Below are 24,114 nucleotides of genomic sequence, written 5' to 3' on the forward strand. Positions count from 1 at the left end.
GAAGTGACTGATTGTGATTAAATCTCAAAAAGCTGTGATCGACAGGAAGGTTCCTTCACCAATAGCTAAAGATGGCCCCTCACCTCAGCCATTCGACCATGGCTAGGTCACAAAACTTTTGAAAAACCTCCAAGGTAAGTGTAAGGACACGTCCAAGCTTTAAAGGTTACAAGCAGGCAGCAGACAGCTCAATACTCCCAACGACCACGGAGAAATATATAAAACTATAAAACTACTTTCCTTGGGTCCCTTTTCCTCTTAATGTTACTGTAAGGCCCCGTACACACGAGAGGATCGATCCGCTGGAATTTATCTGTGGACCGGTTTCATCGGATAGATCCGCTGCTGTGTACTAGGCATAAGAAGAAAGGCGTGTAGGTGTCCAATGGCAGAAGTAGATCTCAGTCAATGGATACATAGGCATTCCATAGCATGGTGGGTAGTTCAGCTGAAACTCAGCATTGCATCCAGGTCCAGCCCTTGGGCAGCAGAGATTCTTATAACCGGTAGAGACTGTGTTCCTTTTTTGTCCTCCTCATGGACCTACATCACGTTTTGTTCCTGCTGGCGTCCGTTTGGAATATTTCCCAAATGTTTGGCATATCATCCATGCAGCAGAGCTCAGGGCTGAGCTACGAGGAAAGTAGTTTTATATATTTCTCCGTGGTCGTTGGGAGTATTGAGCTGTCTGCTGCCTGCTGGTAACCTTTAAAGCTTGGACGTGTCCTTACACTTACCTTGGAGGTTTTTCAAAAGTTTTGTGACCTAGCCATGGTCGAATGGCTGAGGTGAGGGGCCATCTTTAGCTATTGGTGAAGGAACCTTCCTGTCGATCACAGCTTTTTGAGATTTAATCACAATCAGTCACTTCATTATTTGGAGCACCTTTTGGACTTTTTTCACTGATGCACTTTATGGATTTCTTTTTGTGTTAATATTAGAGTTATATTTATATATATTTATATATAATTTTGTACACTTTATCTGATCATCAATTGTGTTATTATTTAATTTATATGTTGTTGCGCTGCACTTTATTGTTATTAAATATATATATATACACACAGTACCTCACAAAAGTGAGTACACCCCTCACATTTTTGTAAATATTTTATTATACCTTTTCATGTGACCTTTTACTTTGCTACAATGTAAAGTAGTGAGTGTACAGCTTGTATAACAGTCTACATTTTCTGTCCCCTCAAAATAACTCAACACGCAGACATTAATGTCTAAACCGCTGGCAAATGTGAGTACAGCTCCTAAGTGAAAATGTCGAAATTGGGTCCAAAGTGTCAATATTTTGTGTGGCCACCATTATTTTCCAGCACTGCATTAACCCTCTTGGGCATGGAGTTCACCAGAGCTTCACAGGTTGCTCCTGGAGTCCTCTTCCACTCCTCCATGATGACATCACAGAGCTGGTGGATGTTAGAGACCTTGCGCTCCTCCACCTTCCGTTTGAGGATGCCCCACAGATGCTTAATAGGGTTTAGGTCTGGAGATATGCTTGGCCAGTCCATCATCTTTACCCTCAGCTTCTTTAGCAAGCCAGTGGTCGTCTTGGAAGTGTGTTTGGGGGTCATTATCATATTGAAATACTGCCCTGTGGCCAAGTCTTTGAAGGGGGGATCATGCTCTGCTTCAGTATGTCACAGTCAGGGCCGTCTTTAACGCAGGGCAAATGAAGCAGTTACCCTGGGCCCTGTCTTTGCTGTGAGGCCCAAAGCAGCTGTCCCCCTTGAGCCTGCACTACCTGCAAATTGCGGCCGCAATGATGGCACTGCAGAGTGCACGGGGACATGGGAAGCAGCACTGTAATCCCGAGCCAACAGAGAAGGGGCGGAGCCTGAGAGCTCCACTGATGCTCTGACCCCACCTAATGCAGCCTGGATACTCAGGTGAGAGGCAGTCTTGTATTCCCCAGCCATCAGAGAGAGGGCGGGGCTGGGAGCTCCACTGACGCTCTGACCCCACCCCATGAATCCTGTATGCTCAGGAGGGAGCAGCTGTAGTAGGAGCATAGCTCAGAGTGGGAGAATCGCCTTCAGAGATCTGAAAGTGCATGGTAAGCAAGGCTGGACAGGTATGTCCCCCCCCATACACTGCTATCCTAAACCCTGAGCTGTTGTTGGGCTGTAAAGCTGTGCACTGCTGAAAAGGTCTCTGACCATCACTTGTGGTATGTGCGCAGTCTCTGACCATCTCCTGTGTTATGTGTGCAGGCACTGACTGTCTCCTGTAGTATGTGTGCAGACTTTGAGCGTCTTCTGTATTATGTGCTCAGTCTCTGAGCATCACATGTCGTATGTGCGCCGTCTTTGAGCATCTTCTGTAGTATGTGTGCAGTCTCTGAGCTTCTCCTGTAGTATGTGCACAGCCTCTGAGAATCTTTTTTAGTATGTGCACAGTCTCTGAGCGTCTTCTGTGGTATGTGCACAGTCTCTGACCGTCTCCTGTGGTGTGTGCACAGTCTCTGACTTTCTCCTGTGGAATGTGCACAGTCTCTGACCGTCTCCTGTGGTATGTGTGCAGTCTCTGAGCGTCTCCTGTAGTATGTGCACAGTCTCTGAGTGTCTCCAGTAGTATGTCTGCAGTCTCTGGTTGTCTCCTCTAGCAACCAATCAGTGAGCAGTAATGATGAGCTACAACTTCTAGCAACCAATCAGCGAGTTGTAGTGATGTGATGTACCCTCTAGCAACCAATCAGCTAGTAGTAATGATGCGCTGAAATCTATAGCGACCAATCAGTGAGCAGTAATAATGTGCAGCAACTTCTAGCAACCAATCAGCAAGCAGAAATTATGTGTTGTAACCTCTAGCAACTGGTCAGTGAGCAATAATAAAGGGCTGTAACCTCAGGCAACCAATTCCAATTGTTGCGTGATCTGCTGCAGCAAACTGATTTTGATTCTACTGGCTATTTTTTTTAATGTCTCAGAATGGGGGGGGGGGGGGGGGGGTTTAAGAAAATGTTTGCCAAGGGTCCAATCAATATTAAAGATGGCACTGGTCACAGTACATGTTACCATTCATAGTTCCCTCATTGAACTGTACTTCTCTAGTGCCGGCAGCAGTCATGCAGCCCCAGACCATGACACTCCCACCACCGTGCTTTACTGTAGGCAAGGCACACTTCTCTATGTACTCCTCAGTCCTCACCTGGTTGCCGCCACAGATGCTTGAGACCCCCTGAACTAAATAAGTTTATCTTGGTTTCATCAGACCACAGGACATGGTTCCAGTTATCCATGTCCTTAGTTTGCTTGTCTTCAGCAAACTGTTTGCAGACTTTCTTGTGCATCATCTTTAGAAGAGACTTCCTTCTCGGATGACAGCTATGCAGACCAATTTGATGCAGTGTGCAGCGCATGGTCTGAGTTCTGACAGTCTGACCCCCCACCCCTTCAACCTCTGCAGCAATGCTGGCAGCACTCATATGTCTATTTCCCAAAGACAACCTCTGCATATGACGCTTCTTTGGTTGACCATGGTTAGGCCTGTTCTGAGAGGAGCCTGTCCTGTTAAACCGCTGTAGGGTCTTGGCCACAATGCTGCAGCTCACTTTCAGGGTCTTGGCAATCTTCTTATAGCCTAGGCCATCTTTATGTAGGGGAACAATTCTTTTTTTCAGATCCTCAAAGAGTTCTTTGTCATGAGGTGCCATGTCGAACTTCCAGTGACCAGTATGAGAAAGTGAGAGCGATAAAACCAAATTTAACACACCGGGGAGGGAAAATGGCTAATTGAGCCCAATTTGGAAATTTTCACTTAGGAGTGTACTCACTTTTGTTGCCAGAGGTTTGGACATTAATGGCTAAAGGAGTTATTTTGAGGGGACACCAAATTTACACTGTTATACAAGCTGTATGTTCACTACTTTACATTGTAGCAAAGTGTAATTTTCTTCAGTGTTGTCACATTAAAAGATATAATAAAACATTTACAAAAATGTGAGGGGTGTACTTAAGTTTTTGAGCTATTATATATATAATAGAGAGGAGAGCCTGTGCCACCATTTATTTTGGCAGTTTGGGCCAGGTTTTTCAGAAAACATGCACACTAATGAGACGGGTGTGTGCTGGGGTTATCTTGGAGCTGGGATTAGAGGTGAATAACCTCATTCTTTCGACGGGGTCAGTCTGTGAAAGGGAGCTGTGTGGAGCACAGTTTTTCCATACTGTCCACGCTGGGACAGTGAAAGGCCGAGCCTGTGAGGATGTAGCAGCAAGGAGCTGCAGGAGAAACAGTCAGAGCTGTGGAAAGTACAAGGTTTTGTGCACAAGCACTGGGACTGTGTGTTTGACAGTCTGGAGAACCAAGGCAGTAGGCCTATGCAGAAATACCGCAAAGAAGAGCCTCTGTTAGGTTATCACATTGATGGTGGAACACCCTGCGAGGGAAACTATTTTAATGTGAAATTTTGCTTTGTTTTTAATAAAAGTGTGCACAAAAGCCCTAAAACTGACTTTTGGAGTGGAGTAAACTCACTATTTGGTGCTACCAATGAGCTAAAATACCCAACTCATCACTATAAATATATACATACGAGAGGTGTTCAAGTCAAATCAGGACTTATAATTTTTACAGGCATAAAAGTGGATGCTATTGTGGCGGTACCACAGGCAGTTGGTGTCCTATTACTAAGGGCAAGAGTGTCCTATTCCTAATAGGTGGCACACATGTTGTAGGCCAGTCCAGCAGTGTTGCCAACCGTCAATATTTTTACTGGCAGCCAGTAAAAAAATGGCACTTTTCTCCTGCCAGTAAATGCCAATAAGAGTAAAAGGTTGCCAGTAAAAAAATATGCCTGTGACGCTCGGCTCGGAATTGCGCATGTGCAGCCTGGAGTCGGCCAAGCTTTGAATGCTCTTTTTTTGGCCTACATGCATATTTCCCTTAACTAACCTCTCCAGCATGCTATCCTTGGCCCAAACACACCTAGCCTAGTCTGTTTGAAACTTGTTTTTTGTCTGCTCCATTGTAGTTCTGCAGCCCCCCCTAAAATGTCTTGTTTCTCATTCCATTTAGGCAGAGTGCTAGAGGTTTTTTTTTTCAAGGCCCAAACTCAGCTAGAATCCCCCCCCCCTTAAAATTTTTAATGGGCCATCAGAGGGGTGAGGAGTCTGATAAGTGGGCCTATTTTATGTTTGGCTTGAAATACTCAAATAAATGTTATACTGATGGTGGACAAGGATGTCTTTTTGTGATCAGATTGCAATGTTTATGTGCAAAAGTACTATTTTTTTTTTTTACTCCACAGTTTCCTTCCACGCCACAGGAATGGCAGACTGTGGCATCCCATTTTGCCCAGCGGTGGGACTTCCCTAACTGCGGAGGGGCAATTGATGGGAAACACGTCCGCATAGTGCCGCCACCCCGTTCGGGGTCATACTATTATAACTTTAAAGGTTTTAATAGTATTGTGTTGATGGCGGTGGTGTCGGCACAGTACGAATTCATGTATGTGGACATGGGGAAGAATGACCGGATGTCCGATGGCGGAGTATTTGCTCAAACAGAGTTAGCCCGACGTCTCCGGACTGGTGGCCTGGCACTGCCACCGGATGAAGATAATGTGGAGGGATTTTCTGCGCAGACATTCAGTTTCCTATCTTTCGAACCTTGGGCCTGAGGCCGGACATTCCGAAACCCTGACTGGCCTGGACACTGGCCGTACTGGCTTGGCCCCCCCAAACTGCTGAGATGTACGTCAAAAATACGTGGAGTACTTCACGGGTAGGGGGGCCATCGCTATGCCAGACCATATTAAAATTTTTACAGACAAAAAAAATAAACACCAAATTTGATCTTTGAAAAACTAGTTTTGCCATTCTTGCTTCGGTTTTTTTTTATCTGTCTCCCTGGTTCTCCTAGTGCACTTGTAGTGCCAAATGTATTTCTCTGTTTTAGTAAATAACCACAATTGTCACAGTAATCACTCACTTTTAAATGTACAAATTGGTATTGAGCATAGAAAGAAGAAGCCACACATTTTATTTATTTTTTGGGGGGTTTATTCTGTGCACAACTTGTGCGTTTTGAAAATTTTCTTGTCGAAAAATATATATATTTTTTTAATTTTTGGCCGAAAACCAGGCATGGTTAAAACAAGTAAAAATCTACAAACAATGGAACTTACAATGTTCAACCTTATTAGAAACACATGAGATGGGGTGATGTCACCCCTGAACAAGCCAAAATTTGAAGATGCACATATTTTGTTGGGCAAAATGGGGATTTCTATCCTGATCCCATGCCAAATGTCAACATGTGCTATCTGCCATCATGGGGGATCAATGGATGTGTTTTGGGTGTGCAAACCCTTCCTCTCACCTACTTGAGTAGCAAGGAAGGGGTTGCACCCACAAAGCACAGACATAGATATCCTGTGATGGCAGATAGCACATGTTGACACACTGTGTGCATCTTCAAATTTTGGCTTGTGGATTATCCAATGCAAATTTGGGCGAAGAACACAACATAGAAAAATTGTGGGGGGGGGGCAGTCTATTATTCGCCCCAACATGTCAATGATGTTTTTATATTTTTGTTCAATGACATTCATCCTATTCCTCATAATGTCCATTTCACTACTGCATTCCATTTCTTGTATAACGATTTTTGCACTAGCACTTGAGAAAGGAGTAGTAGTAGTTGCTGTGACACCACCTCTCTTTCTTCCACCTCGCCTTCTTCCACACCTCCTTCTTCCACACCTCCTTCTTCAACCTCTCCTTCTTCCACATCTACCTCCTCCACATGCTGAGGTTGATGGTGTTTAGCATGTTTGTGCTTCCTAGCCTCCTCCGAATGATGTCCTCCCAGTCTTCTATCCCCTAATAAAATGAAACAAAAGGTATACTCAGCACACAGATATTGGAGGGCAGAAATAGAAAACATTGCTTGGAAGTGGGGTACAATTGTCTGTTTTGGATCTATCCTAAAATCATCACGTTGTTTTCCCAAAGCTGGAATACTGACACTTTTTGTCAAAGTGACACACATGGAGGCACCCCAAAGTATCCCTTGTGTGAGACACTAAAAAGGTGGTTTTGTTGGGCCACACAGGTGCTCCTGAGTACAGATGTGTAACCAGCTGCTTAGTATCCTCTCCTTTACACTGAATGAATCAGGTTTGCATTTCACATTCTAGTAAGTTCAAACAAACACATCATCTTGACAACAATGTTTATAAACGTTGTTTTATGCCAAATAGGCATAACTACATGTGGTTTTCCTCAGGGCTCAAGTCCTGCGGGAACGCATGGGAACAGAGTTCCTGCACTTTTTTCACAGCAGGAACTCGGTTCCCTTTGCAGGACTAGAGCAGCCGAGAGCAGCTGAGCCACCCGAGCCAATCCTTCACTAAGCGGCGATGCCCAGCTCGAGTCACTGTCAGGCGAACCTTAGTAATCCTTTATGTTACTGGGCGCTTCCTGTATATGGATTCATCGGGTAGTGCGCGGGTATTTCGTCACTTCCTCGATGCCGCAATGTCTCCTGGGAGCTTTTGTCATTGTTCCCAGGAGACATTGCGGAGGTCTGCCGCTCCCAGGAGACATTGCGGCATCGAGGAAGTGAAGGAATACCCGCACACTACCCGATGAATCCATATACAGGAAGCAGCCAGTAACATAAAGGATTACTAAGGTACAGTGGATCGAAAAAAAAACATGCAGTTTAGTAATTATGCATATGAGCGTATCTTTTTTTTTTTTTTGGTGGGGGAGTGGATCTTGGGTGGGAGTTCCCAAACTTTTTTCCCCAGGACTTGACCCCTGGTTTTCCTGGATCTGCAGAAAACATCGGATTTTTGAGGAATGATGTTTACTACGAACAGAAAAATACTACACTTTGGCCACTAACCTGAAAGTTGCCATGTTCAAAAGTACAACCAGGCCAACCAAGCACATGGAGAAAAACATGCAAAAATATAATAAAGAAATTTGCAATAAACACATGAAAATATGTACTTTTGTCAATAATTTTCTTGATCTTCCTATACTGCTCCGGCTCCTGCAATTTCAGGTCAGACCACCTTTTACGGAGCTGCTCCTTGGATCTCCTGACCCCAAAGTTATGGTAAAGACTCCTCGCCATTTTGTCCATTATTTGGGCCTTCCTCAGATAAGGGGTGTGGTATGGCCCATGATCACCATCGTAATCTTTCCTCCGCAGTATGTTCACCATCTCCACCATCTCTTCAAGTGACATATTCGTGGCCTTGTATCGTCTGGGCCTGGATCGGGACGTTCCCGCCTCCGGGCTTTCCTCGTCGGTACGGGGTATACCACGCACATGTGACACCGCCATATTGTCGTTTCACACTAAGAAGGGCCGTGGAATAGAGGAAAAAGTCCGTCATGGGCGGGCGAAGAGGGCGGCGTTTCACGCATGCGCTGGATATATAATGAGAACAACGTGACTACGTTGGGTACGCGGAGTAAGGACGAGCGGAAGTGCTGAACGACTGAAAAGAAGGTAAAAATGAAACTGGGGCCAGAAGTGGCCTATATATACTTGAGTCATGATATCAAGGCAGGGATGTCGGGTTTATGTTGATTGGACCCTTAACCAAATTAATCTTGGGGCCCCAATGCAATTTTGCTCTCCATCTGCTATGAGACATATACAGTATATATCTGTGAGACTCAAAAACAGATTATTTTACTGTGTATCAGATCAGGCAATGATTGTGATTGTTGGACAGAGGTGATTAAACAGTGTATCGTCTCATCAATGCAGAGGGGCATAATATACACATGAATGGTGCCTTCATGAATGCTGTCTTTACTTTTGCATATGAATGCCGCTTATTTATTAGATGTAAACACAGGGTCTGCAGGTAAATCATCATTACACAACAATGGTGCAGAGATGGGCATTAGTGGCAGCAGTACACACTGCGTTTAAAGGTCTAGATTGTGATAAGATAAGGACAATTTAAGCTGACCTAGTGTTTATATGTCTTTTGTTTGATCTTCTAGCAATTATGGATAAATTGAGAGAGCCAGAGATCCTGATGAGGTTCATCGACAAATATAGGGAACTGCGCAACCTCTGGGAGATAAAGAACAACCAGTATCACAACAGCGTTGTAAGAAGGGCAACAATTGAACAATTAGCCATTTATATGCAGACATGGATCCCAAAGGCAGATTTCACCATGATAAACAACAAAATAAATAACCCGAGGAATGCTTATAAGAAGCAATATAAAGAGGTCCACGCTTCGCTGAGATCAGGAGCAGTAGCAGACAAAGTTGATGTACCCAAGCTGTGGTACTTCAAACACCTCAGTTTTCTGGACGATCAGATAGAAGCCAGAAAATCACTTTCCAGTCTTCCCTCCACCCTCCCCTCCACCGTTCCCTCCAGCGTTCCTTCCACTGTTCCACCCACCCCTGCAGAGGGTGTCGAGGAGCAGGCTGAGATCGAAGAGCCAGATCTGAACATCTTCAGTCAGGTATAGTAGTTTACAACATATTTCTTGGCCTCAAATTATTGTTGGTTTAACGAGATGTTTTTTTTAACCAAAATGAAAGATTTAAACAAAAACAAAAAAGGCGTGGCCAGAAATGAGTGTGACAGGGATGCCAACTGCAGGGGTCAGATTGAGAGTCTGTTCAATTTCGATAATAACATTCTAATTGCAACAGTCATGAGCTTTAAAATGTGTGTGATTGATGAAGCAAAAAATAAAACCATGTCCATTTTTTATACACAGGAAGAGCTCAGCCAAGAATAGGAGGCTCCGGAATGTGGCAGCCAGGAGGTGGAAGGGGTGAGTGGCAGACAGGAGGAGGCTGGGCCAAGTGGCAGTCAGCAGGTACCCAGGCCAGAGGGAGCGCAGAATCACAGGTGCCTCCCCTCGAGATGAGAGTGAAGAGACCAAAGCGCATGTCCCAGTTGGAGGAGGAGTCTCTGCAGGTTATCAGGGACGCAGCTGCCATCATGAGGGCCCCCTCAACCCTGTAGAGGGCTACAGCTGCTACCTGGCAGACCAACTGCAGAGAATGGAGGAGGGACAACGGGCCCTGGCTGAAGAACTATTCGCCTCTGTGATTCACAGGGGAAAAAGGGGCCAGCTGACTGAGGCCACACACACACCTTAGTGACCTGGCCCATCCTTCTCCTCCTCCTCCTAATTAGTTGATAAGGTAGATGTATACAAGTTATCAGTTAGGGAACTGGGTTAAAGTGGGAACTAAGCTTTTAAAACCAAATATTGTTAGCATGCATGGTCATTTGGTAGTACAAACTTTATAAGTGTGTACACTGACTGTAGCTAATGCGCAGTACAATGTACAGTCTTGGCCCATTTCTGATGTCAGCATGCATGGATAATAGTTACAGTATATCGTCATAGCTAGGGATGAGCCCGATATTCGAGTCGAACATCGGTGTTCGCCTGTTCGCCGAATAGCGAATAATTTATGGTGTTTGCTGCAAATTCGAAATGAAAAACCCTTTAAAAGTCTATGGGAGAAATCAAAAGTGCTAATTTTGAAGGTTAATATGCAAGTTATTGTCATAAAAAGTGTTTGGGGACCCGGGTCCTGCCCAATGGGACATGTATCAATGCAAAAAAAAGTTTTAAAAACTGTCTTTTTTTTGGGAGCAGTGATTTTAAAAATGGAACAATAAAAGTGAAATATTCATTTAAATTTCGTACCTCGCGGCTATAATGAATTTTTGGGTCCCTGCAGTACAGATAAAAGTAATTGAAAAAAACAGCATGGGTTCCGCCACCCAGTCCATTACCAGGCCCTTTGGGTCTGGTATGAATATTAAGGGGAACCCCCAAATTCCATACCAGGCCCTTCAGGTGCTCGGATAAGGGTCTGGTATGGATTTTTGGGGGACCCCCATGCCATTTTTTTTTGGTGCAGGGTTTCCATCAAAATGCATGCCAGACCTAAAGGGTCTGGTATGGATTTTGAGGGGGACCCCTTAGCTATTTAAAAAAATGGCACAGGGTTCCCCTTAATATCCATACCAGACCTGAAGGGCACACAATTTTGTTTTAAACGACTTTTTCTCCATTAGAAATGTCATTTTGTGCAGGGACTGTTCTAAACATGGGAAAAATGCACCACTTTACAGGCATACTATAGACACTCTCCAGGTATGAAATTTAAAGGAATATTTCACTTTTATTGTTTCACATTAAGCATTATTAAAATCACTGCTCCTGAAAAAAATTTAGTTTTTAAAACTTTTTTTGCATTGATACATGTCCCCTGGGGCAGGACCTGGGTCCCCAAAAACATTTTAATGACAATAACTTGCATATTAACCTTTAAAATTAGCACTTTTGATTTGTCATGTTCATGTTCCATAGACTTTAATGGTGTTCGCGTGTTCGAACAAATTTTTTGCCTGTTCGCATGTTCTGCTGCGAATTGAACCAGGGGGTGTTCGGCTCATCCCTAGTCATAGCCATCCAATGGATTAAACAAAGAAGATGTCAAAGCTGGCAAGAAGTGAAGGGAAAATGCAGTGGCAATGGCACAGCTGAGGAGGGGTGTGCAGTTTAACTTAGGAAGAATGGAGGGGGGGGAGTTACCAAAAATGTATTAGAAAGCTCAGCTGCCCTTTGGCACCTGATCTATTCCCCTCTCCGATGGATCAAGTAAAATTGTTCTTCTTAAAACAAAGTTTGTCATTTATTTATTTTTTTATGCCCTAAACTTACCATTTCTTAATATTGTTTGTTATTAACTTGCACAGGACTGGTCTAATCACTGGATTAAAGGTGAAAGACCTCTTTCTCTTATAAAAGACAGAAAATGAATAACTGTTCAGTAGCTGCCAAGTTCGGACTCTTCCAATAGCTAATAGCAACAATGGATTTCGGATTCTCCGTAGCTACATACTTTGTGTTGGCCCTATCCATATTATATATCCTTAATATATTGTATCAGTGGAACAAAGGCAATGTCAGAAATTTTCCTCCAGGACCATGGGCTTTGCCACTCATTGGAAATGTACATATTATGAATTTAAAGAAGCCACACTTTACTTATCTAGAGGTAAGGCGACCTGTGTACCCAAAATGATATGATAGTTGGCATACAGTGTTTTACTTTACTTGGCAAAGGCATTTGGCTTGAATGGAAGCTTTACAAAAATTGAAGGAATGTTAATGCAACTAAAATATTAACATATTCAACCAAATGTTTTACACTTTTGTGCAATTACTAGCATTCCTTTTATATTTTAATTATTAAGAAAGAACGGAAGAATTACCCTCCCCCACCCCCCGCTGGAGCAAATTATATCATGCTTTATTGGGTTTTGCTTTCTTGTAGATCAACTGTGGGTAAAGGATATTGTATATAGAACGTTTCTATTCTTTTTCTTTTTTTCCTTTGGTTGAACAAAATTGTATTTTTTCATCCTAATTGCTATGTAACTGTGTAACTAATACAGAGCACTGTTGCCTCTAACCACTTAAGGACAGAAGGTGTTTTTCAGATTTGGTGTTTACAAGACTAAAACATTTTTTTTGCTAGAAAAATTACTTAAAACCCCCAAACATTATATATTTTTTTTTCTAACACCCTAGAGAATAAAATGGCGGTCATTGCAATACTTTTTGTCACACCGTTATTGCGCAGCGGTCTTACAAGCGCACTTTTTTGGGAAAAAAATCACTTTTTAGAATTAAAAAATAAGACAACAATAAATTTGAAAGGGTAAAAATTCCGCGCCAACCTAATTAATAAATTAAAAATAAGAAAAATGCTGCTCCTCTTAAAACAATACTGAATTGTGAAAGTTGAAAATAAAGGATAGAGGGCGCTAAACCACATGGGTATCATTTTACTCGGCATAACATTATCTTTTTACAATATATAAAAAAATTGGGCCAAATTTATTGTTGAAAATAAAGGATAGAGGGCGCTAAACCACACACATAAATAGTGATAAACAGTTGCCACATATAGTGTATGACAAAATAAATAATCTACAATCCAATAGCGTAATAACGTTTATTAAAATTGAACAATAAAAAACAGGGAAAGCCAAATGGCCTCTTACTTTAAAAGGTGCCTACCCGGCACTGGGGCTGCAGACTTGTCACCGCCAATCTGCGGTTCAAAATTGGGTTCAAGTAGTGGAACGCCACCGCCGTAGCTCCACCACAAGATCCTACAGTAGCTGTCAGCTCACAGGACGGGAGGACGTCACGTGACCAGGACCGCCTCCGACATATGTTTCGTTAGAATAACGTCTTCAGGGGGCGCCCTGAACCAGGAGAATCCAATAGAACCAGGAGAATCCAATACAAATGTCTTCAGGGGGCGCCCCCTGAAGACGTTATTCTAACGAAACGTACGTCGGACGCGGTCCTGGTCACGTGACGTCCTGTGAGCTGACAGCTAGGATCTCGTGGTGGAGCTACGGCGGTGGCGTTCCACTACTTGAACCCAATTTTGAACCGCAGATTGGCGGTGACAAGTCTGCAGCCCCAGTGCCGGGTAGGCACCTTTTAAAGTAAGAGGCCATTTGGCTTTCCCTGTTTTTTATTGTTCAATTTTAATAAACGTTATTACGCTATTGGATTCTCCTGGTTCTCTCTTGCATATTTATCCTAATTTGAACGCCTGGAGCTGAGGTGTATTCATATCTTCCATGTCATCATGTGTGCATGCACAATCCTGCTAAAGTTTATGTGACTATCTTTTTAATTAAAGTGGTCAACCAGTTCTGGTAAGGGCATTTAAGTTACAACACACCTTGGGTGTAAGAAGATACAAATTTGGTGGTGGCACTCTCTATTTCTCTTCATTTAGGAAGATCACAGCAGATTGAGAAGATTGTACTATCTTTCATGCACAATATTGGGACTTGATTCATATGTTTTTTTTCCTTAACACAGTGGACTCTAGTGTTTGTGTCTTTCATCTTGCAGAGCCATCTGCAATTTTTTGCACATTATTTGGAATCAATATTTAATTTTTTTCTTCAACACAGTAATCCAAGTGATTGGTTTTCACAGAAGTTACAGAGCCGTCTGCAAATGTATTGACTTTATTGTAGATTATTTATTTTGTCATACACTATATGTGGCAACTGTTTATCACTATTTATGTGTGTGGTTTAGCGCCCTCTATCCTTTATTTTCAACAATAAATGTGGCCCAATTTTTTTATATATTGTAAAAAGATAATGTTATGCCGAGTAAAATGATACCCAACATGTCACGCTTAAAAATTGCGCCCGCTCGTGGCATGGCGTCAAACTTTTAACCTTGAAAATCTTCATAGGCGACGTTTAAAAAATTCTATAGGTTTCATTTTTTGAGCTACAGAGGAGGTCTAGGGCTAGAATTATTGCTCTCGCTCTAACGATCGCGGCGATACCTCACTTGTGTGGTTTGAACACCGTTTTCATATGCGGGCGCTACTCGCGTATGCTTTCGCTTCTATGCGCGAGCTCGTCGGGACGGGGCACTTTAAAAAAAAATTTGGTGGTTATCTTATTTATTTTTATTTATTTTATAATTTTTTACAATTATCGCTTTTATTCCTATTACAAGGAATGTAAACATCCCTTGTAATAGAAAAAAGCATATGACAGGTCCTCTTAAATATGAGATCTGGGGTCAAAAAGACCTCAGATCTCATATTTAGACTTAAATGCAAAAAAAATGTCTCTTTAAGACGCTTGGCGGGACTGACGTTTTGACGTCACTTCCGCCCAGCAATGCTATGGGGACGGTTGGGGGCCATCCGCCGCGGAGACCGCCGTTATCATTCACAAGACCGCTCACTGAAGAGATGGATATCTCGGTTGTGGCAGCAGCTGCTGCCGTTACCGAGATATCCATCTTTAAATACCGACGTATATTTACAGTGGACGGGCGTTAAGTGGCTAAAAATTCTTATGTAAAATTCTGAAAAATTTATAATATTAAAGCATTTAACTACGCTGTGATCTTTTATCTGTAATTCTGTAACTTCAAATTAAATATGAGTAATATATTTATATATAATATTATAAAAACACAGTTCCTGTGTTTTTGTTTGGGTACAGCATTGCATGATTGTGCAATTGTCAGTTAAAACATTTGTTACCCCAAAACATCATATTCCTGATATGTGTCTAATGTACCATGTACTTGTATGAGAAACTATCCTGTTCTCTTTGTATTGCTTCCTTTATGTGAAATCACTGATGTTTCTGCCAGTCACTCTGTTTTCCTATTAAAACAAACTGACCACACTAAGCAGCAGAGCACACCGCGGTCAGTTTTCTAGCTATGCTGGGAACTTAGTATGCTCTCCATCAATGATCAGACTTGTCCTGACAAGCCCCCTCTACACAACCATTCACTGGGAAGCTCAGTGTGTGTCTGCTTCTCTTCCTCCCAGCTCTTATGCAGCTGATTTCCCTGGGCGCGCATCAGTCAAAAGCTGTGCCCGCCATGTCACGTGGGTGCCGATGCGATGTCCGCCAGGTACCCGCAATCAGCGGTCACAGAGCCAGGGACGTGGATCTCTGTGTGTAAACACAGAGATCCACGTCCTGTCAGGGAGAGAGGAGACCGATAGTGTGACCCTTGTACATAAAGGCACAGATCGGTCTCCTCCCCCAGTCAGTCCCCTTCCCCCACAGTAAGAATCACTCCCAGGGAACACATTTAACCCCTTGATCGCCCCCTAGTGTTAACTCCTTCCCTGCCAGTCACATTTAATCAGTGCATATTTATAGCACTGTTCGCTGTATAAATGTGAATGGTCCCAAAATAGTGTCAAAAGTGTCCGATGTGTCCGCCGCAATATCGCAGTCCTGACAAAAATTGCAGATTGCCGCCATTACTAGTAAAAAATATATAATAAAAACATTTCATAATTCTATCCCCTATTTTGTAGGTGTTATAACTTTTCGCAAACCAATTACTATACGCTTATTGGGATTTATTTGTTACCAAAAAATTATAGAAGAATACGTATCGGCCTTAAAGGGGTTGTAAAGACAAAAATATTTTCCTCTTAAATTAAAGTCTGACAGTAGCTGATAAAGTAAAAAGTAATGTTTTGCATTATAACTAGTTTGATACCTGTTGAAAACGAGCTGTTTTTATTGACCTCCAGCACTCCTGAATCGTTATTCTCACTGACTTCCTGGTTTGCGGTGCGCATTCATTCTTGCTACATCATGGCCTAATGGGAACTACAGTTCTCATTAGGCTTAGCCTCCCTGCCTGTGAGGGATAAGAGAGCATCTTCACACAGGGCTGTAGTCATAGGGAGGGGGTGAGCACATTCTGCTTTCCACCATGCAAAACGGCTCAGGTGCTGGTGGAAAGCAAGAAGAGGAGAGACAGGAAATGGCATTTTCAAACCTGGATTAATGTATTTTGGAGGTCAAAAGGAAAAACGAGGTAAGTGATATTTTAATTCTCTAGCTTACAGCAATTAATTGATCTAATAAAAAACAAACCTTTAGTGTTCCTTTAACTGAGGAAAAAACGTATTTAAAAAAATAAATAAAATTGGGATAATTATTATAGCAAAAAGTAAAAAATATTGTGTTTTTTTCAAAATTGTCGGTCTTTTTTTGTTTATAGCGCAAAAAATAAAAAAACGCATAGGTGATAAAATACCACCAAAATAAATCTCTATTTGTGGGGAAAAAAGGACGTAAATTTTGTTTGGAAGCCACGTCACACGACCGCGCAATTGTCATTCAAATCGTGGCAGTGCTGAAAGCTGAAATTTCATCTGGGCAGGAAGGGCCAGGAGGATATATGCCCAGTAAGAAAGTGGTTAAATAGGTGATAGTTTACAAACACTTTAACCCCTTTGTGCCAACCTTACACATATGTGTGGCCTCAGCTTGGTAGGCATCATCCATGTACCGTTTTTTAGAGCAGGCGGTCAGCTTTCCAGGGATAACAACTGATGCAGCTAAAAGCTACTCGGTTGTTATCCCAGAGGAGTGGGAAGGGACATCCCCCCTTTTCCTCCGCTCTTACCGGGCCTCTGGTCCCACCGGCGCTTAGAGACAGACTGGCACGAAGCCGGAAACGGCTTTGTGCCAGTCTTCTCTCTGTAAACATGGAAGCGATGTCACAACGTCACTTCCGGTTTACTCGGCTGCCAATGGCGCAAGTTTTTTAAAAAAAAAATACAGTATTCACAATCGCCGTTTTTGGCGATCGTAATACTTTGAAGTGCAAAGGAGGGATTTGGGGTCTTTTAGACCCCCGATCCCTCCATAAAGAGTACCTGTCACCACCTATTACTGTCACAAGGGATTTTTACATTCCTTGTGACAGCAATAAAAGTGATGATTTTTTTTTTAAACACAATGTAAAAAAATAAAAATAAAAAAATAAATAAGAAAAAATAAAATGTTTAAGCGCCCCATCCCCGCTAGCTCGCGCAGCAAAGAAAACTAATACATAAGTCACACCCGGTGTTCAAATCACACATGTGAATTATCGCCACGAACGTCAGAGCGAGAGCAATAATTCTAGCACTAGACCTCCTCTGTAACTCTAACCTGGTAACCGTTATTTTTTTTAAAGTGTCGCCTATGGAGATATTTAGGTACCGTATTTTTTTGCCATTCCACAAGTGTGCGCAATTTTAAAGCGTGACATATTTGGTAACATCATCTTTTACATTATACAAACAAATTGGGCTAACTTTACTGTTTCGTTTTTTTTTTTTAATTCATGAAAGTGTCTTTTTTTCCCCAAAAAGTTGCGTTTGAAAGACGGCTGCACAAATACCGCGTGACATAAAATATTGCAACGATCGCCATTTTATTCTCTAGATTTTCTGCTAGTAAAATAAAGTTAAGATTTATCAAAAAAGGGTAACTTCTCCAGCATAAGAGTCAGTACCCTGCAGTAGTCTACAGCTGAAGGATTGTGTGATATGAGAGATAACCGCAGTCACAGCTTGACATGTTGCTTGCATACTGTAGGTACTACAACTACAGACTTGTAGGAAGCAATACTCACACTTCTATTTTGATGGGGCAGAGGCAAGGCTGTATACTGGCCTAGGCCAACAAGGCCCAGGCCTAGAGCAGCACTTTACAGGGGGCAGCACTGAAAGACTCCCCGCTGTTTTGCGCTACACTGTTAGCGTAGCGCCAGTCTTATGGGGCAGACTGGGCTGAGAGGCAAATTAGTCTAGCGCCCCATAAAGGGGCCGCACTGCTTCCGGTAAGCGGGCAGTTGGCATTCTGCAACTGTGGGGGGTGGAGGGTGTTGCTTCTAATTTTGACTGTCCTATCATCCTGGACCACAAACCTTCCTCACTGTGCTATATGGTTTCTGCTGCACCATTGACATGGTTATATCTTCTTAATCCTCTCCATAATATTATCAGAATTGTATGCTTAACTACTTAAGGACCACCTCCTGCACATTTACGTCGGCAGAATGGCACGGCTGGGCACATGCACGTACAGATACGTCCTGTGCTAGTACCCAGCCGTGGGTCGCGGGCACGCGCCCGCGACCCGGTCTGAAGCTCCGTGACCGCGAGACCAGTGGACCCGGTCGCCGCTGGAGTCCCGCGATCGGTCCCCGGAGCTAACCCGTTCTTCACTGTGGTGGCGTCATCGATCGTGTGATCCCTTTTATAGGGATACACAATCGATGATGTCACACCTACAGCCACACCCCCCTACAGTTGTAAACACACATGAGGTCACACATAACCCCATCAGCGCCCCCTGTGGTTAACTCCCAAACTGCAATTGGCATTTTCACAGTAAACAATGCATTTTAAATGCATTTTTTGCTGTGAAAATGACAATGGTCCCAAAAATGTGTCAAAATTGTCCGCCATAATGTCGCAGTCACAAAAAAAATCGCTGATCACCGCCATTAGTAGTAAAAAAATAATAAAAATGCAATAAAACTATCCCCTATTTTGTAAACGCTATAAATTTTGCGCAAACCAACCGATAAACGCTTATTGCCATTTTTTTACCAAAAATAGGTAGAAGAATACGTATCAGCCTAAACTGAGGAAAAAAAAAGTTTTTTTATATATATTTTTGTGGGATATTTATTATAGCAACAAGTAAAAAATATTGATTTTTTTTCAAAATTGTCACTCTATTTTTGTTTATAGCGCAAAAAATAAAAACCGCAGAGGTGATCAAATACCACCAAAAGAAAGATTTTTTTGTGGGGAAAAAAAGGACGCCAATTTTGTTTGGGAGCCATGTCGCAAGACCGCGCAATTGTCTGTTAAAGCGACGCAGTGCCGAATCGCAAAACCTGGCCGGGTCTTTTAGCTGCATTTTGGTCCGGGTCTTAAGTGGTTAAAGTAGAACTATAGACAACACTTTTGTTTTCATTTTGGATAGAGTAAGGGAGGGTTATAGCCCCTGTCAGTTTATTTTTTATCATCCCTGTCCAATTGCGGAGATTTCCCTTCACTTCCTGCCCCATAGCCAAATAGGAAGTGAAATCTATGCAATTTAAGGGAATCCTTGCCCCCCCCCCCCCCCCCAGGCCCTCAGAACTAGTGTCCCCACTTGAAAATTTCAGGACGGGTTTAAACAGCAAGGGGTGTGGTCTTGACAGGAAGGGGTGGATCTTATTTAAATTAGGGGGTGCACAAAACCTAAATACACTACTGGGCAGAGGGGAGACAATTCTGGAGAGCATGGCAATAGCAAGCACCTTGTAGTTCACCTTTTGTAGGTTGCATTATTTGATTTCTATTTCTTGAGTGGGGGAAAAAAATTACAATACAATATTCTTTATTTCTTTTTGTTTGTTTTTATCTAAGCTTGCAAAGAAATATGGGCCAGTCTTTAGCGTTCAACTGGGTACAAACAGAATTGTGGTATTGGCTGGATATGAAACCGTGAAAGATGCTCTCGTCAATTACGCTGAAGAGTTTGGAGAAAGAGGGAAAACTAAAATATTCCAAGATATGGACAATGATTTTGGTGAGTCTGGTTTTTGACAGATGTGCTTTAAAGCTAAACTTCAGGCAGGTATAAAAAAAACACAATATTACAGCTTTGTAAGCAATAATACTGTACATCCTTAAATGTATATTTTTAAATTCAAGTAGAGTAAGTGATTGAACATAATTTGGTATCAGCCTGTAGCAAACCCATGTACAGTAGAGCTTATAAGATCCTTTACAGCCAAATATACAACCTGTTTTTTTAAACTGTGCTGGGGTTCCACATTTTTGGATGTTTTAGAGATTTTGTTACTGGATAATAAGTCTTTGAGCTTCAACTTTGCAGTATATACACGATATTGTCAAAAGTATTGGGACACCTGCCTTTACACACACATGAACTTTAATGGAAGCTTTAACTATTCTGGGAAGGCTGTCCACAAGGTTTAGGAGTGTGTCTATGGGAATGTTTGATCATTCTTCCAGAAGCGCATTTGTGAGGTCAAGCACTAATGTGGACGAGAAGGCCTGGCTCACAGTCTCCACTTTAATTTATTCCAAAGGTGTTCTATTGGATTGAGGTCAGGGCAGTCAAGTTCCTCCACCCCAAACTCACTCATCCATGTCTTTATCCACTTCCCGCCTTGCCTATAGCAGAATGACGGCTGGGAAGTGGTTCAGTTATCCTGTTTGGAGGATCTTTACCACGTGATCAGCTGTGTCCAATCACAGCTGATCACAGTGTACACAGGAAAAGCTGTGTATTGGCTGCTCTTTTGACAGGGGGTCTGCACTGATTGATTATTAGTGCACTCCAGAGGATGCCCACCCAGGACCAACAGGCATGCCCACCCATGGCCATCATGGCCCTGCCACGAGCCCCGTGACTGTGCCCGTGGGACCCACGGACTTGATGTCCGCCGGAGCTTCAGAACAGGGAGAGGCCAGTGTAAACAAGGCATTTCCCTGTTCTGCCTAGTGACATGACACTGATCTTCTGCTCCCTGTAATTGGGAGCAGTGATCAGTGTTGTGTCACTCGTAGCCCAGTCCCCACACAGTTAGAATCACTCCCTAGGTCACACTTAACCCCTTCCCCGCCCCCCTACTTGCTAACCCCTTCACTGCCAGTCACATTTATACAGTCATCAGTGCATTTTTATAGCGCTGATCACTGTATAAATGTGAATGGTCCCAAAATAGTGTCAAAAGAGTCCGATGTGTCCGCCATAATGTCGCAGTCATGATAAAAATCGATGATCGCCCCAATTACTAGTAAAAAAAAAATATTAATGAAAATGCCAAAAAACTCTCCCCTATTTTGTAGACGCTATAACTTTTGCGCAAACCAATCAATAAACGCTTATTGCATTTCTTTTACCAAAAATATGTGGAAGAATACGTATCGGCCTAAACTGAGGAAAACAATTGTTTTTATAGATTTTTTGGGAATATTTATTATAGGAAAAAGTAAAAAATCTTGCTTTTTTCCAAAATTGTTGCTCTGTTTTTGTTGATAGCACAAAAAAAAAACAGAGGTGATCAAATACCACCAAAAGAAAACTCTATTTGTGGGAAAAAAAGTCATACATTTTGTTTGGGAGCCACGTAGCACGACCGCACAATTGTCAGTTAAAACTACGCAGTGCCGAATCGCAAAAAGTGGCCCGGTCATTTGGCAGCCAAATCCTTTGGGGCTGAAGTGGTTAATAGGCCTAATCGCATTCTCTATATTTATTAATAGTATAAATTAAAAAAAGTGACAGACTCAATGGAACACATGGGCCCAGATTCAAGAAGCACTTGCGCGGGAGCAAGTGTGATTTGCGCCGCGCAAGTACTGATTTGCTCCCATGCAAATTTGCGGCTGATTCTGTAAACCAGTTAAGCCTGAAATGCGGCCATTTTCCCGCGCACGCAGCCTAGCTGCTCCTGCGCAATTTTCGCGCAATTTTGCGCGGGGTGTAAGTTGCGCCTTCATGGAATTCCCTCAGCGAATATGCAAATTAGGTACTGCCGATGATTCAGAAACATGCGCGTGTGATGCGCATCTTGCGCTGGAAGCGCGCAAGCTTTTTTCCCCGGGCAAACTTGCTCCTGCTAAAAGCAGGGGCAAGTTAGCAAAAGATGGCCAAATGTCATCTGAAGGAGCGCGCAACTTCAGCAGCACCTAGACAGACGAGCTGAACAAGCAGAGCACCCACATTTTCGGGACCTCACATCTGTGCACCAACCAGGGGCAGCTATGGTTCTTGATATTATATTGACTGAGCCGACTTGTAGGAGGGCACGGGAGAGGATTTACAGAGGGCGCTACAACCTTTTTCAGATGAGTGATAATGAGGTGTATCGCATGTTTCGCTTCAGCCCTGAAGTCATCCTTGAGTTGGTAACAATCCTGCAGGATGACATCAGCAGCCCGACCCATCGGGGACAGGCAGTGCAGCCACTGGTGAAGGTAGTGGCAACCCTTCATTTTTTGGCAAGTGGCTCATTTCAGCGCACAGGTGGAATGGTGGCGGGGATGTCCCAATCCAGCATGAGCAGGTGTGTGCACCAAGTGATCCCTGCAATACTCAGACGAATGGGCACACAATTTATCAAACCAACCACGGCTGACCTGCGGCAGAAGGCAATCAGTGATTTTTATTTATTAGCCAGATTTCCACGCACTGTGGGTGCAATAGATTGTACCCATGTGGCACTACGCCCCCCCCCCGGCTCCTCGAGCATATCTACTGCAACAGGAAACATTGGCATTCGATAAATGTGCAGATGATTGTGGATGCACATGGCCTCATATGGCATGTCCGTGCCAAACACCCAGGGTGATTGGTGAGTGACATGGATGTCAGGTATGACTGCCCCCCCCCCATGATGCAGACATCACAAGGGGCACATGCACGACTAACATCCTCCTGTCTTTTCCCTTCCAGGTGACTCTGCATATGCCCTGGGACCTCACATGATGACCCCATTTCGTAACCCTCAAACACCAGGAGAGGAAAGATATAACGAAGCCCATGCACGTACCCGTGCGGTGGTGGAGCGCACATTTGGCATCCTTAAATCTCGATTCAGATGTCTGGATAAATCAGGGGGGACCCTATTGTATTCACCCAACTTTGTGTGCCAAATCGTCGGGGCATGTAGTATTCTCCACAATTTTGCTGAGAGAAGGGGCATGCAATGACCTTACCCCCGAACCACGCAACCCCCCCCCCCCCCCAAGAAACACTACCGGATCTTCTGAGGGAAGAGCAATCCGGAATGGTCTTGTGGAACGTCTCTTTGCACATTAAACACACCCTGATCTTGTCACAAGTATAATGCATGTATGCACACCACTGTAGTCCCTAGCACACACCCGACACATGCACCCCAAATTGGATTAGACCCAAAAATACCCCATGGTATTAGGGAGCAGCAACGCCGCGTCAAGGCTCCAATTATGTTGCTGTCCATTCATACACCTTTCACATGGCAGAGGGTGACACCCCTTTTTCAGCAGGAGTGCCACCCCCCCCCCCATTCACACACCAGTCACACTGTAGTATACACTCCTCACCGTGTGTAGGGACTACAAATAAATATAAAAGCTCATATCCTGAGCATATCAAAAAAATAGAAACTCATATCCTGAGCATATAAAAAAAATAGAAACTCATATCCTGAGCATATAAAATAAAAAATACAAAATCATATTCTGTGCATAAAATAAATTTTGAAATTAGATTATTTTTTGTTTTTTTTCTTTGGGCCAAGGGTGCCCCGGCTCTGGCTCCTCAATCTCCGTGGTGCGGAGGAGGCATGGGGTGGGGATTGAGGGGGGGGAGGAGCATCAACCCCTACTTCCACACTCCTTGCAGGTGGTGGCTGCATGCCCTCTATGGCGTTGGCCAGGCGGGCGAGGATGGTGTTGGTCTGGGCCAACATCCTCATTTGGCGGGTGGTGGTATCCCGCTGATGCCGGCGGGTAACTCTCGCCTCCTCCCGCACTGCAGCGGTGTTGGCCTGCACAGCAGCGGTATTGGCCTCCACCGCAGCTGTCATCCTGCTTAATAAAGCTGGTGTGGTCTCCAGAGCCACCAAGCAGGTGACTATGGCCTTCGAGTTGCCACTAATTTCCCCCAGGCTCTGTGAGACATGTTTGTCCCGGTCCGCATGCAGGGTGAGGGCATGCTGCACAGAGGTGGAGGTGGATGCCA

The 24,114-nt window shown here is 43.5% G+C and overlaps 1 protein-coding gene across 1 annotated transcript in view; it reads left to right on the plus strand.

Moving 5' to 3' along the window:
• The first annotated feature begins 11,729 nt into the window (after positions 1-11,729).
• Positions 11,730-24,114, plus strand: part of LOC120936164 (cytochrome P450 2K6-like) — a 31,226-nt gene continuing 18,841 nt past the window's right edge. Inside the window, exons 1-2 of the mRNA XM_040348316.1 lie at positions 11,730-12,038; positions 19,782-19,944. Of these exons, the coding sequence (XP_040204250.1) occupies positions 11,853-12,038; positions 19,782-19,944 (349 nt within the window). The 5' untranslated portion in view covers positions 11,730-11,852. The remainder of the gene's footprint in view (positions 12,039-19,781; positions 19,945-24,114) is intronic.

The sequence above is a fragment of the Rana temporaria genome, chromosome 4 (assembly GCF_905171775.1).
Source record: "Rana temporaria chromosome 4, aRanTem1.1, whole genome shotgun sequence".
Taxonomy (NCBI): Eukaryota; Metazoa; Chordata; class Amphibia; order Anura; family Ranidae; genus Rana; species Rana temporaria.